This window comes from Genypterus blacodes, unplaced genomic scaffold (genome assembly GCF_046128005.1).
Source record: "Genypterus blacodes isolate CSIRO-AG114 ecotype Tasmania unplaced genomic scaffold, CSIRO-AGI_Gbla_v1 ptg000133l_1, whole genome shotgun sequence".
NCBI classification, from domain to species: Eukaryota; Metazoa; Chordata; class Actinopteri; order Ophidiiformes; family Ophidiidae; genus Genypterus; species Genypterus blacodes.
The window spans coordinates 40306-55057 of NW_027466935.1; the positions used below are offsets into that span (position 1 = coordinate 40306).

The following is a 14752-nucleotide window of genomic DNA, read 5'->3' on the forward strand; positions in this document are numbered from 1 at the left end:
GCGTCTTTGAACCCGTGCGTGACTCTGATAGCGAGCGAACACACACAAAGAAAAAGAAACACACACCACAGTCGCTCCGTCACATCTTTTTTTTCCTGTTAGTTTATTTTCCAATCGCTTAGAAAAACGAGACAAACCCGAGCTCAGTCGTTCCACTCCAGCAGACCTGCGGCTCACCTGTGCGCCGGCTGCGTTCCAATATTCATGTGAATATGCAAATGAAGGTGCGTCGCGTTCAATGGTGGATAGAGTCATGTGACCCGTGTGGAGGGGTCTAAGGGCACGCGGGGAGGGCAGGGTGGGGGCGGTGATCCCCCACCTTCCCCCTGCTCCTATGATAGTGAGCGGCTCTTTGCATAATGACACTGGGCAGATTTTTCTTTTCCTTTTTAATAACCTAAAAAAAAACAAAACTCATAGCACACTTGCACACTTTGCCAGCAAGCCAGGCATCAGTGTGTGTGTCAGGTGCCTCCAAAACAAAACCCACCGGAAGGTCAGATCATATATGTGTCAATAAATGAGCTGAACATAATTTAAATAAGAAAACCAAGGAATAAAATAAAAAGACGACAAAAGACAAAACAGGATCAAAACACATGTGATCTTGGGCAGACACACACACTCAAGAGAGGGGGGACGGAAGCTCCCGTCACACACCCCCCCGACTCGTCTAAGTCATCCGTGCTTCTACCGCACAGGAACATTATTCTTGATGCAAGACACAGAAAATGATATCAAAAACACATTTAACTGCCCACAGAGATTCAATGGTCAACTATGTGTATGTAAATGCATATATGCGTGTGTGTGTGTGTGTGTGTGTGTGTGTGTGACTACTCCCAAGCAATTTAACATAAATTCCTGACAGCAATGCATGGAGAGACGGAACCCTGACCACACAAAGAGACTCTGCCTCGTTTAAAAACCAAATCTCTGTTGCACTATGCCCCTCCTACAACTCTTCACTGTTAAATACTTGTAAATATACTGAACGCTGGATTATAGATATATAGAGCCCATTTACAAATGGTACATGATTGGCTTGGTACGTCAACATCATAGTACAAAAAGTAAGCAGGCCAGCTAGAATAAGGGTCACGTGACTAGCTAATGAGGTCATACGATTACACGTCTCTTCTCTTTTCGTCGTCGTCTTCAAATACACGGGTTAATAGGTTTCGTTTTTTTCTCTTCTTCTTCTTCCTCTTTTCATAAACAAAGCAAATACAGTCGATTTTAAACACTTGCAAAATGTCCACTGCAAAGAATGGCTGGAGCAGAACAGAATGTAAAGACCCGTCCCTTGGCTTGGTGTCATGCTCTTTTCTTCTTCTTCTTCTTTTCTCTCCGTCCTCACTCCCTCTCTCTCTCGCCTCAAGTGTTTGTCTCGGCGACAGAACGATGCCAGTTGCTGTCTTGTGTGTTTGTGTCTTGGCCGTGCCCTCTGCTGCCTCAGTCTCTGCACGCTCCCCGACAAAACAAGCTCCTATAAAAATGGAATAGTTGACAAGGCCACTAGTCCTTTCAAAACATCCTACACACACACACACGCCCGCCCGCCGCCACACGGTACTCCATCGCTTCCCTCCTGCCACCCATGAACCCACGAGCGCCGACCAAAACAAACCTGTGCAATAAGGCCTACTGCTCTATCTCACCCGTCCTTTATTCTCATAAAAACAAGACTTCAAAAAGAAGACCATAATAATGATAATAATAAAAATACATGATTAAAAAAATAATATGAACGTTGCAGGTAAAGCATAAACATGCGCAGCTCCACAGAGGAGAGGAGACGCTTTCCCCCCCGAACGGGACAGAACCAGGAATGATCAGGAATATAGGGTTTGAATGCTTTTCCTATTCGGCTGCAGCTGACCCCACGACCCCCCACCCTGCTTTACCCCCCCGGGTCTCCCCCCCCTTCCCTCTGCTACGTCAGCCAGGGTGTAGTGGAGCTGGCGGGTAGGGTGGGGATGGGGGGCGGGGGTCGCTGTCTCGCAAGGGCTCAAGCAGCCATCTGCCGCCCCTGCTCCATCCAGCCTGATCCTTATCCCCCAGCCCAGCCCAGCCCAGCCCAGCCCAGCCCAGCAGGCCCGCTGTCTCATCCCCGCAGAAAAGGCTTCCTGCTGGAGGGGGGAGGAAGGGAGGGAGGGAGGGCTGGAGGACGGTGGGGGGGGATTTGAGGGGTGGGGAGGGGGCGGTAGACAAAGGCGGGGAGGAGCTGTGGGAGTTGGGGGGGGGGGTGTAGCCGTGGAGCGCGGCCCCCACGGCGAGGCCCTTTGACCCCCGGTCCCTGGCCCTGGCGAGGCAGACAACCCCAGACAGACAGCACCGTGTCTGCTGCCTCTTTTATCAAGCACACAGGCCCTAGGGGCTGATGGAGAGACAGAGGAGGAGGGGGGCAGGGGGAGAGAGGAACGGGGAGGAATAGTGAGTGGGTGAATGAACACAATGGAAAGACTGACACGGCCTACCCTGACCCCCCCTCCCCCCTCCTCCTCCTCCATTCATCTTTGGGTAAAGGATCTCTCTATTCCCTGTGGACGTGCTGCCTGCTGCCCTCTCTCCCCGTATGACCCTGCGTGACCCCCTCGCTCTCGTCTGTCCCCTCCTTTATCCCCCACAGCGTGGTCCGGGGCCCGTCAGCGTGGCCGAGCACGCCGCCTCTGGCCACCCGGCGGCTCGTTCTTATCAGGTCTGTGGCAAATGGACGCAGTGTGAAGAAAAGGCCGCATGTAGTGTGAAAGCTGAGGGTGTAATGCTAACGTGGCGTAGCTCCTGGCTGGTCCTGGGGTTGGGTGGGGGGGTGTTTGGCCTAATTTCTACAAATGGCATTGACTTTTGCACGACTAACTTGTATTTGTTTGGAGCTTTTTGAACGCAAACTCAGGAAGCCGCTGGTTGAACATCAAGCCTGCGTTTGTTTCTATCAGTTCATCGGTTCCTTCACTACACTATCATGCAACAACAATGGAACCTTGAGCCCAACGCAGACTTGATGTTGATGACCTGAGCTCAGGTTGGGAGCAGGAGGTGAAGTTAGAGGGGGAGATGTTCCTCTAAAGCCGTCTGGACGTTTGGTATTTATTTCTCGGGGGGGCGGTGAGCGCAGAGGTGAGAGCGTGAAGGAAGAACCAACAACACCAATACACATAAGATCCGTTTGAGTCGCCGTGACGATGAGAGAGCAACAGTGTGAGTTTTGAAGTGGTTATGGTTGACACATGTAGTGGATTGCTGTGCTGGAGGGGGGGGGGGTTAGACATTATGGGATGGTGGGGGGTCAGGGGTCAGTCTCCTCTCCTTGCTGAGGGCAGGCACCTAGGCAGTGGTGGTGAGCTTCTGGATGGTGCGGTTGTAGTATTGGGTGGTGAGAGCCTCCAGGGGGCTCCAGCGGTGTGCGTGCAGCTCGATGACCTCCATGAGCAGCGAGCGCGTCAGCTGGGACTCGGCCGGACACAGCATCTTGTCCCTGGCGGCTGCGAGCAGCTCCGTCATCATCTCAGGAAGCTGCTCCTCCAGCAAGTGCCCCGTGCTCTGCAGCTGATGAGGGACAGAGAGAGGGGAGAGAGAGAGAGAGAGAGAGAGAGAGAGAGAGAGTGTATCACTCCGTCTGTGCTACAGACATGTGAAAGTGTGTGTTCCCCTTACTGAGAGCGAAACACAACGTCTGGCACCTCGTTACTGTGGACACAGACAGACAGACAGACAGCAGAGGCTCACACACCCTCTGGCCATGGAGCTGTGTGTGTGTGTGTGTGTGTGTGTGTGTGTGTGTGTGTGTGTGTGTGTGTGTGTGTGTGTTGATCAGTCAGTGTTGCTGTGTTATGGCTGTGTGCATCTGGGGTTTGCCAGGCTGAGCTCACTTCTCTCACTTCTCTGTGCTGTCACTCACAAACTCCGTACATTACAGGGCACCTTAATACTTTGATTGATTAGACTTCTATAAACACCATCAGATGAAAATTGACATTGTCGTTCTGAGTGTTGGGAAATTTGGGGCAATTTGCTCAACCATGTAAACAATCTAGCAGCTCTGGTGTGAAGTTTGGGGTCATATCTTTGCTCACCTGGCGTTCTTCCTCTCACCAATGACCAACCATGACTAAAGCCTATTAATTCCACCCAAAACCCAAATTCCAACCAAATGTGTGACTTACTGAGTTTTTGGCTCAACAAAAAGTACTGTGTGTGTCTGTGAGTGTGTGTGTGTGTGTGTGTGTGTGTATACCGACTGTGGTCATGGAGAGCTTCCTGCTCTCGTCTTTAATCTATAATTCTATATAAATCCACCTGCACTCATCTAATATTCATAAACTCAAGGACACAAACCATGCGGCTATAGATTAACAAACGCATGTCGGTGTGTGAGTGTGTGTGTGTGTGTGTGTGCGTGCGTGCGTGCGTGTGTGTGCTCCAGACAAACATACAGAAGCTACAGTTAAAAGATTACAACTCCTTGTCCTTGTGGTTTATGGTTTTCAATAAATTCAGTGGATCTGCTTATTGCATACATTTGTTAAGACGTTTTATCGCATTTAATTTTGTTCTTTGGGTCATATGAGTGTGTACCACCTCCTGACCTGTGTGTGTGTGTGTGTGTGTGTGTGTGTGTGTGTGTACCTCCATTGAGCAGCAGATGACTGCGTCTTCCTTGATATCTGTGGACTCTAACAGCTAAAAGAGATAAAAAAGAAAGACACAGTTAGTTAGACGACACGATGAGAAAGCAAACAGGAACACGGATCAGAGCTGAACGAAATGTAATAATGCCACAAAAACAAACTCGGTGACACGGCGAGGAAATCATGGAGGAAAAGACCTCACGGGAGATTTCCCAGGTATGCGTTTGGTCGCGGCTGTGTGAGCAGATTAGGCACATGCAAGTGTTTGTGTGTTCTAATCATCGCACGCAAAGAGAAAAGGGGGAGGGAAACTAATCCGCTTTGTCAATATTTTCCTACATTTTAAGTCTTGCGAAGACAACAGAATGGGCTTTCAGGGCTGGCAGGCGCGCTAATCGCGGCAAATGAAGGCCCCCGCTTTATGCATGCGGCCACATGCACACACACGCGTACACACAGGAACGCATCCAAAACCAAACAGTTGAGTTGGCAAACATGCCGGTTGGCTTTTCCCCAAGGCTGGCCCCACGGACAGATGGGCATACAACTGGCACTTTCAACCAGAGCCCGGCAGGGGGGTGGGTGGGTGTGTGTGTGTGTGTGTGTGTGTGTGTGTGTGTGTGTGAGTGTGTGGTGGGCACAATGGGAGGCACAAAGAGAGGGAGAGAGACACCCGTGTTTGAGGTTGGAGCATCAGGTTGGAGCAGATTCCCCTTTCCAAAGTGGCCGCTTTGATTACAGCTGAAGGTGAGGAGGAGGAGGAGGAGGAGGAGGGTGGGAGAGGAAGCAGCAGGGCGGAGAGGAGGGACGGCGTTTTCTAAAGCAACGTCTAATTAAACCGTAGACGCCCAGACTCGCTACACTCTGCTACACAAAAAAAACAAAAAAACGTGGCGCCAATGCGGGGCGGCGGGGACGTAACTGATGTCATAAATAAATAAGTAAACCAGTATGTTTACTTTATTTTTAGTGGAGTGATTTGTGATGAAGACCAGAGTCAGTCGGGACGTAAACACACCGACTGAAGTCATCACCAGCTGACCAGAGCTTCCTGCTCTAAAGAACCCAAACCTGATTTCATCTATAATTCTATAAAAATCCACCTGCGCTCATTTATTATTCAGAAACCCAAGGACACACACACACACACACACCCCCGCGGCTATAGGTTAACAAAGATGTGTGTTGGAAACAGACACACTTCTCTCGTAGTTGCAGATTGCTGCTCTACATTAGAAGCGTCCTCGCATTGTTTATGGTTTTCAATTCATTCAAGTGCTTCTGCGTCTTGCATCCATTTGTCTAGACATTTTTTATTGCATTTAATTTTGCTCCGATATGAATGAAAAAAAGAGAGAAAGGCAGCGTCAGGTCGGAGCGGAGAGGAACAATTTCACTCCACACAAGTCCAAAGTCCTGCTTTGATTACAAAAGCTGCAGGTAGGAGAGGAAAGAAGCAAATTAATCAAAGGATTGTATTTAAGTGGCATGGTGAGGTGGTGGTGCTCTCTCTCACACACACACACACACACACACACACACACAGACACAGACAGACAGACACACACACACACACCCAATTATGTAGACAGTGAGCAGGCCTTGCCAGCAGAGTGGAAGCAGCAGGATGAATCAGATCTCCAGCCAACTGATGAATCCCAACTAGTGTGAGATGACTGGAGAGCAGGTTCCATGCTGTCATACCTGCCAAATGAAGTCTGACTGGGTTTACAAAAATAAGGAAAAACTCCGCAAAAGAAACTCCTCAGTTGTGCGTGAAATAGAGGCTGTAACTCTTAATATTATTCCAGTTATCTAGCCGGGCGCAGGCGCAGACGTCAGCCCCTCGGCGCGCTCGGCCGGGCGTGGTGACAGTGTGGCTGTTTGATGTGGTAACGTTACTGAAGCCTCGTCACTCCCTGAGAAACAGAGCCGAGCGACAAACAGGATTAGCTCGTAATGAGTTCCCTGGGGAGCCGGGGGTGAAGTTTTGCTCGGCGCGTTTCAAAAACGGTCCAATCTGCAGTACGCTCATCTGTCCTTCGCTTTAGAAACCGTGGCATAGAGCTCGACTTCTTCCCCCTCTGAGCTCACTTGCTCCCCCCGCCTGTCTTACGTTCTGAAGTCCACGCCGTCGACCGCCGGGCCGGTTCACGCGCTCTTAATGCTGAAGCTGGAAGGGGCCGAGCTGGATCTGTGGTCGGTTACATCATCATGAAACAAAGCTTGCAACACGCGAGTCCACACACACACATGTACATAGGTTCATCTGAAAGAAGCCTGAGCAAGAAACATAAAACGCAGTGGTGCCGCCTAATAAATAAATCAACAAATGCAACAGAAAGAAAGAAAGAAAGAAAGAAAGAAAGAAAGAAAGAGAGACGTTTTTAATTAGCTTCTTAGACTTTCTCTGACTTGCGTTCACGCTGCAGGTTTAAAGAAAAGCAAACAAACACGCTGTGGCGGCGACATGCAGAAGAAAACGTGTTTTGTCTGGAATGCTCAGAGTTGAGAGGACAATTTCAACTTCATTTGTGTTGCCCACAGTTGCATAGCAACAGCATGCTCGGCATCGGCAATCTACCGTCGGCTAACAATAACCTTTACTTCCAGCGCGTTAGCAAAGCTGCATATACTGTAAGAGCAGAACAGCTTAGAAGTTACTTATGAGATCAAAACAAACAGGAAAGTGCTTCACAATTTAGTTTAACCACTTCAACTTAATCAATTGTGTTACAATGGGAATTTTGCACTGAATATGAATCGACAGCTTTAACCCTTTGAGGCCCGTGTGCACATTGAAGGTACAGTTGTCGTTTTTAAAATGATACGGAGGCACTTACAGCTAAAACAAGTGTTTTATATTTCCGCAGGCGAGATAAATGACCTCAGATGTCATCGGTATAGATGCTTCTGGCCTGAGTGAGCTTTCCCAGCTTTGAGACGCGTGTGTGATGATGTTTCTGTATTTTAAGTGGTCCGATGCTTGTTATATATATTATTGAATCTTTGCTGGAGCAGTTGGTAATTCAGCCCTTTCACCGCCGGCTCCTTACATAATGCAGAGAGATACTGGCCTGCAGCTGTCCAGAGGGTGTGTGTGTGTGTGTGTTACAACCATTTATTACACACGCTTTTAGTTTTCTCTCAATCACTGTTTAAATTTTATGTTTCTGACTGAGCTAAGTAACCATAGAAACAAACTGAAACAAGGAGGCAAAGTCAAATAAACATGCGAGGCGACACTTAAGTTTTTCGGTTCAGACAAGAATGGAAAAGATTGGTGCTCGTTAATCTGCCGACTCCACACACAGCTGTCGTTCGCAGACAGACACACTTCCTAACACACCTTGGGTTGTTATCTAATCCTGTTCTGCAGGCTACGACTTCAGAAGGCAGCCGCGGCGGTGTGCGCACACACACACACACACACATATTACGGCATAGCTCATGAGTAGAACCCGGCAGCTACGTGTTGAGACAAGACGGACAGAACGGCAGATCAAAATCCAGAACAAAGGCTCGGGGAAATACCATGTTGTCGAACAAGCACATGGACATGCAGCCACGCACGCGCACGCACGCACGCACACACACACACACACACACACACACACACACACACACACACACACACACACACACACACACACACACACACACACACACACACACACACACACACACACACACACACACACACACACACACACACACACACACGGGGGTGCCGGCGTGCAATTACACCTCTATTTTGACCTTTCACCTACATCTACTTCCATTGATCAGGCAGCATTCAGAAGCGGTTGACGCTGCACTGCTGCTGCTGCGTGTGTGTGTGTGCGCGTGTGTGTGTGTATTTCTGTGGTTAGATTTCACGTCCACGCCCTTGTTCGTGTTGTGAAGCCTTTTAACAAGCTGAGATAATGCGCTGAGGATACACTCAGACAGGGTGTGGGGTGGCATGTGATTGTTAGCGCTCTGTGTGTGTGTGTGTGTGTGTGTGTGTGTCTGTGTCTGTGTGTGATTGTGTGTTTTGTCAAAGAGACTCTGGGAATGTGTGGTGAGTGCCAAACTGGCAGAGGTGTGGGTATGGAGAGTAACACTACCTGCTGCGCCGCAACCCTATCATTACTCCCCCCTCGCCCCCTCCCCCCCACTGCCCGCTCAAAGCCCCTGCGTGAAATCGGTTTCTCTCCCAAAATTCCATCCCACTCTCCCACCGCGTCCTCTCCTCCACCTGTCCACGCCGCGTGCAACGCCCATCCCCCCGGCCCCGTGCCGTGTCCGCCGGCCCGCTTACCTCAACCCCTCCCCTCCCCCGGCTCGCTTCCCCTTTCGAAATCCCCTCCGTTGCAAACCACTTCTCTGTCGCGGCACGTCTGCTGCGGCTACCCTAAGTGGTTTCCATGGCGACAGAAGGGGAGTCTGCGCAAGACGGCAGATGGGAACTGAACCTGGGGTCGCGTCTTTTACTGGAACTTGCACAGCGTGTCTGTCTGTGTGTCTGTGTGTCTGTCTGTCTGTCTGTCTGCGGCGCTAACCGAGCCGTGTGTGGTGTCTGCAGTCTAGACTCAGTCTGGCCCCCAAAACAGGAAACTGGTTTCGGCGGATGGAATTGATCGAAAGCAGACAGGGCGCCGCGGGCGAGCCGAGATCAATTCCTCTCCTGATTACAGATTTATCTGCAGCAAAACATGTAGGAGTGTGTGTCTCTGTGTGTGTCTGTGTGTGTGTGTGTGTTGGAACTGGAATTCCTGACCTCTCTCAGGCAGGTGTAGATGGGACACACCAGCACCCTGAACGGCTCGCCGGCGCTGCTCCTCATGGTGCCGAACACCTCGCACAGGAAGGTGATGAAGCCCAACCACCGCTCCACGTCTGACTGCTGGAGCGCCTCGCGACGGGAGAAGTCCCTCTGCGGGGAGGGAGACAACAAGTCGGGTTATAAATTGCTTTTGGCAGGAGGGCAGAGAGCTTTTGTGAATCTGTGTAATGCGAGTTAAAAGTAGACGGCGGTGGGCGGGTGCGTGTTGTGAAGTGTTTCGTAAATTCATCAGCGGCGGTGGCGGCAGCATTAATCACCATTAACATCTATGTTCACTCTCTGAGGGGTTTTTTTTTTGTAGGTGGCGCGCATTAACCTTCTGACTCCAGGTACTTCAAAGCCAAAGAAAGAGTTGGAAAAACACATTTCAACAACTCGGCAAATCTATTTCATCTGCAAGAGGTAGAAAATATGTTAATTTAGTGGCCCGTAAAGAGCCGGGGGTTAATATGGGTTAACGCATTAATGTGCACTTGTAAAGGTGTGAGAAGAAGAACTCTGTTATCTGTTCTGCTTGTTTTTTTTGTTGTTTTTGCAGATAGACTCCTGTTCACGTGTGGAAAATACAGCCACAAACACGCGTCCCCGAAAACAAATAAACCCTAATTAAAGAATGTTGACGAGCTCGGGTAGAGGAAGACGAGCGTGAGGGGAGGAAACAAAAGACCAAATCATTTTCTCGCCTCGCGTAAAAACATTCTTCACACATAAGAGGCTGGTTACGTTCAATCAAAGGCAAAACAAACCCCCCCTGATGCCTCCCTTTTAATAAGCAGAGAGGTCGCAGACTAATTGCCCCCATATTGAGGGAGCAGGGGCCTGGAAGCAACACGGAACAACACGGAACAACACGGAACATCCTTAATGACCGCCTCTGTGAGCCCACTTATGACATTTAAAATGTTTTAAAAGGGATGAAGCCCAAATGTCAAAGGCGAGGAGGGGGTCCGTGCTGGCTGGGAAAGACGGAATGAAAGGAAGACTGGGAACAGGAGGACCAGACTGCGAGGGAAGGAGAAGGGGGGGGGATTAAGGCGAGATTGACCACTGCTGAGGCGAGGGGGGGGGGGGGGGGGGGGGGACTGGAAAGGTGCTTTGTCTCAGTGTTTCATCTGAAAGTGAAGCGTTAAGGAGGGGATACCATTAAAGATAGCGAAGGAAAAGAGCAGGAAATCAGCATGAGGAGGAGGAGACGGGAGGAGGAAGGAGGGAGGCATAGCGAGGCAGCAGGTGGGATGACATTTAGCCCTGGATTGTCATCTGAAGACGAGCGAGTCTGGTGTGTGTGTGCGTGTACGTGCGTGTGTGTGTGTGTGTCAAGATGGCCTGTCGCTCCGGTGAGGTCGCCTGCCTTTCAGGCCAGAACGAGGGAGCGAGGAAGAGGGAAAGGGAGGAGCGGTTAGAGAGGGGAAGGGAGCCGGGAGTCGTGGTGAAGGAACTGGCCCGTGTCGTTCTGGGTGAAGGGAGGCAATAAGATGGGTGAGCACGGGAACAGAGAGCTCACGAGGGAGGAGGAAGAGGAGGATAGAGGCACTGAAACGGCACTACGGCTGACAGCACAGAACTGAAACTATACATATACATTTAAATGAAGGTATGGAGGGTGAAGGGTGAGGGGATAGGCCCCTCTCTCTCTCTCTCTCTCTCTCTCTCTCTCTGAGGGGGGGTCTTGATGATTTTTGCCCACTGACATTTACAACATCACACACATGGCCAGCCTCCACCTGAAAGCTTCCTGCTTTCCCACAGAAATGAGCTATTTAAAGAAAAGATCGATATTTAAAAGGCGCTGATTCAACAGCAGTCTGAAATGTTAAAACCACCAACAATGTACTACTTTAAAATAATATACTAATATATATAAATAAACCTCCTCAAAGTATATTCCTCCTTAAAACCTACTCAAAGACTGTCATGCTGCATTTTTCCTACCTGGCAAATGATGTAAGATTGACTTTCTATAGTCCTATTTGTACATTTGCCCAAGAATTATTGTTGCATTACTTGATTCAAATTAGATTTGTAGTGGAATTTGACTGGAATGACTGGAATGGAATGGAATCACCTTCAGGCCAAAGATTTAGACCCCTTCAATTTGGATAAGAAACATCAGAATGTAATGATGCTGCTGATTGAGATGAGAGAAGCCGTCGTTATTCTCCAGGTTACATAAAGGCGTCGCCTCAGCACCCTAACCAAAGCGCCTGTACGGGTGCACGCTTCACTATTTCCGTCCTCACCTGCAGCATGTTGAGAAGCAGGGACCTGAACTTGGTCCCTTCCACCATGAACATGGCCATTTTGTTGCAGAGCTTTGCGGCCGTGGCGGCGAAGCTCCGGTCCGACACGGCCGTGGCGTAGATGGTGCTGACCACCTGAGCCAGGGCTTCCTCGGACCTCGCCGAGCACTGGGCCTCCTCCATGAAGGAGGCCAGCTGCTGCTCCACGCCCGCGCTGTTGCTCCTCATGCTGTTGAGGAGGTCCACTAGCCGGTCCATGTTCTGCGAGCCCGAGCCAGGCGCCTCCATGCTGGCCTCCTCCTGAAAGCAGTAGAGGGAGAGGACGGGGCGTTAGTCGTGAGGATGCAGTATGGAAACGCACCGATGGTTTGATTCGACCCTCTGAACCTTTATATGGAACAAAAACTCCTGAGTGAAACACACAGACCCACACACTGACAACCTGCTGCTGGTGTGGAGTTGAAATCCATATTCACCCTGATTTCTTTCCACTTATGTTCCGTATCTTCATAACCAATGACACTTTGTTTTCTGTGTGCATCGGGTCAAACCTTGGAGATCAAACACCCACTCACAACACGGCTGTATGACATGACACAATCAATACCACATCAACCCAAATCAATGCTTTGTGCGCTGTGACCAATACGGCGGAGACTTATTTTGGTCCAGCGGTCTGCCTGTGCACGTTACAGCATGTCAACCAGCCAGACGGCCCAAAGAACGTTATGACAGGACAAAGGCAGCAGGAGGCCATGTTGTAGTTGCATAACTGTGGAAATTGTGGCTATTACTACTTTGCTTAAATTAGTTGTATAATAAAAACAATCTTATGAAATTGTCCGTAGAATGACGAAATGAGAGCTTAGTAGTTGAGTGCACAGAGGGAAAAAGTCAAACACTGCGATTGAATGCTGCTTTAGCTGGTTCACCTCCTCAGTGTGTGTACGTGTGCTCGTCTCCTTACCAAGTCAACTTGGCGTGATCTGGATGCTAAATATACAAGTCAGGGAAGGACTAATGGAAAAGTTGGTGTAAGATAAGCCAGCGTATGCCTGGATGTCTATATATTAAAGATAGAGTATTGTAATTGTAAGACTTAATGGTTCCATGTACACGTACACACTTTAATGCTGACTGACAGGCGGTAAGCGGCTTTCCTCTACCTTGTCCTTTAGTCTCCTTCTCAGCCGCTCCTTTGACGACTGCAGCAAGCTGATTTTGGGCCGCTCGCACTGGCCCTCGCTCGCCTGCCCACTTCCTGGTGGGCTGGACGAGTCCTGATTAGCGCTGGGATCTGAAAAAGCATTTTTAGTGGGCGTCGACCCAGATTTGGGTGATTCATTGGAACTCTTACTGCTGCAGTCTCTAGGCTCCTGCGGTGGTCTGCTCCACTCCTCCACCAGTCTTACATTCTCAGTATCTTTGTCTTTGGTTGTCCTCAGAGGTGGTACTCTGTCACCCGTGTGGGTTATCTGTCCGTGACCCGGCCCTTTCTGATTGGGGTGCCATCGCCGGTTCTGGCTGTAACCGTGGTGCGGGGCGGCGCCGTGGCGTTGCACTACTTGATACTGCCGAGGTGGCCGGCCGCTACCATTGTTTCTGTTATCGCCCAGTTCTGTTGAATTCTGCTGTTGGTTCGACGACTGCTGTTGGGTTTGATCCCTCTGGTGTTGTGGTGACTCCTGTAGCTGCTGAGATGTGTTCTTGCCTCCTCCACTGCCGCCGCCGCCGCCGCCTCCTCCGCCTCCTCCACCCTGTGTCCGCTGCTGCCTCCTGAAATTAGAGCAGGTTGCAGTCAACCTCATGCTGTTGTTGCAGTGGCGTAGCATCTCCCTTTGCTCTGACCAACTCTCTGTCACACTAACGTCATTCCCCACCTCCTCAAAACGCAAGCTAGTTGCTTAGTTGCATTAGTCCTCATCTCTCTGGTGTTTAGTACTCCATTAAATGTTTGATTTGACTTATTAAACACTGCTGCTCTCATGTTAGGTCACCTCTCCTCTTCTAACACTATCTTTAAGCAACTCAAAAGCCCAATGACTGCTTACATATGGACGCACAGTGTGTCCTGTCCTGCATAGCTCTGTTCATGTGCTGCACTGGCTTTGGGCTTGAAGAAACACTGACATATGGTCTATGGGATTAGTCACTCCGGCATTGAGAAGGCAACCTATCATCTGCCTCAGCTTGTAAACAGAGAAAAATACAAGAAACGGTTAATTATCCTCTTTTTCGGACACTTTCAACTCCGCAAGGACTTCTTCTCACACCGACTAGAAAATGTGCCACCGTTTATAATTTTCCCAAATCAGACATCTCGGCCTGTTTCTCCATGTTAATAACCCGGCCGAGCATCGGGTAGAAGGAGACTCAACATTGATTCAAGATCTATTCATTGTATTTTGTGTCAATCGTTCCTCTTCTCTCCTTGCGACAAAACGAATTCCAATTGCAGTAGTAGAGGACAAAAACACAACGGTCATCTTGCTTGTTTAGTTTAGTGAATGAAACACCAAAACACCAACGATGCACTCCCTTTCCCCACCAAACACAAAGCAGATGTCTTGATTGCAGCGTATAGTTATAGGCATCTCGGTGAAGTCGATATTTAAACGGGACATTTCTGCAGCTCTCTCCCGCTCCTCAATTGGTCGACGAGAAAGTAATTTTTGTCTTCGATGAAAATACAGTGGAAAGAGTGAACAATTAATAAAAGCAAAACCTAGCTTTTAAGCCTTGAGGGAAATGAATAAACTATTGAACTAAATGCCATTAACTATTTTTTCCTTTCCCAGCAGAATAACTTTCTTTGTGAGTCGATCCATTCTGGGCTCAGGCTGGGCTGTGGGTTTCCACAGTCTTCAAAAAGCCTTCTTTTTCAATTTGATTAAAATTTTTAAATTTTTCTGAACAAAACATGACCAATGAATGAATGGAGCCAGATATTAAGGTTACGGAACAAAAGCAATTCAACCTTGTTTACCTTGTAAAAGAAGAAAGTTTGACACCATCCACTCCAAATGTAGTTTGCAAACTTCTCCTTCAATTCT

At 49.2% G+C, this 14752-nt stretch overlaps 1 protein-coding gene across 1 annotated transcript in view; it reads right to left on the reverse strand.

The window, feature by feature from the left end:
• Window positions 1-1224: 1224 nt before the first annotated feature.
• Window positions 1225-14752, reverse strand: part of ctif (CBP80/20-dependent translation initiation factor) — a 38860-nt gene continuing 25332 nt past the window's right edge. The window contains exons 9-13 of the mRNA XM_076163996.1: window positions 12866-13475; window positions 11700-11999; window positions 9394-9549; window positions 4630-4683; window positions 1225-3549 (exon numbers count right to left, since the gene is read on the reverse strand). Coding sequence (XP_076020111.1) covers window positions 3328-3549; window positions 4630-4683; window positions 9394-9549; window positions 11700-11999; window positions 12866-13475 — 1342 coding nt within the window. The 3' untranslated portion in view covers window positions 1225-3327. The remainder of the gene's footprint in view (window positions 3550-4629; window positions 4684-9393; window positions 9550-11699; window positions 12000-12865; window positions 13476-14752) is intronic.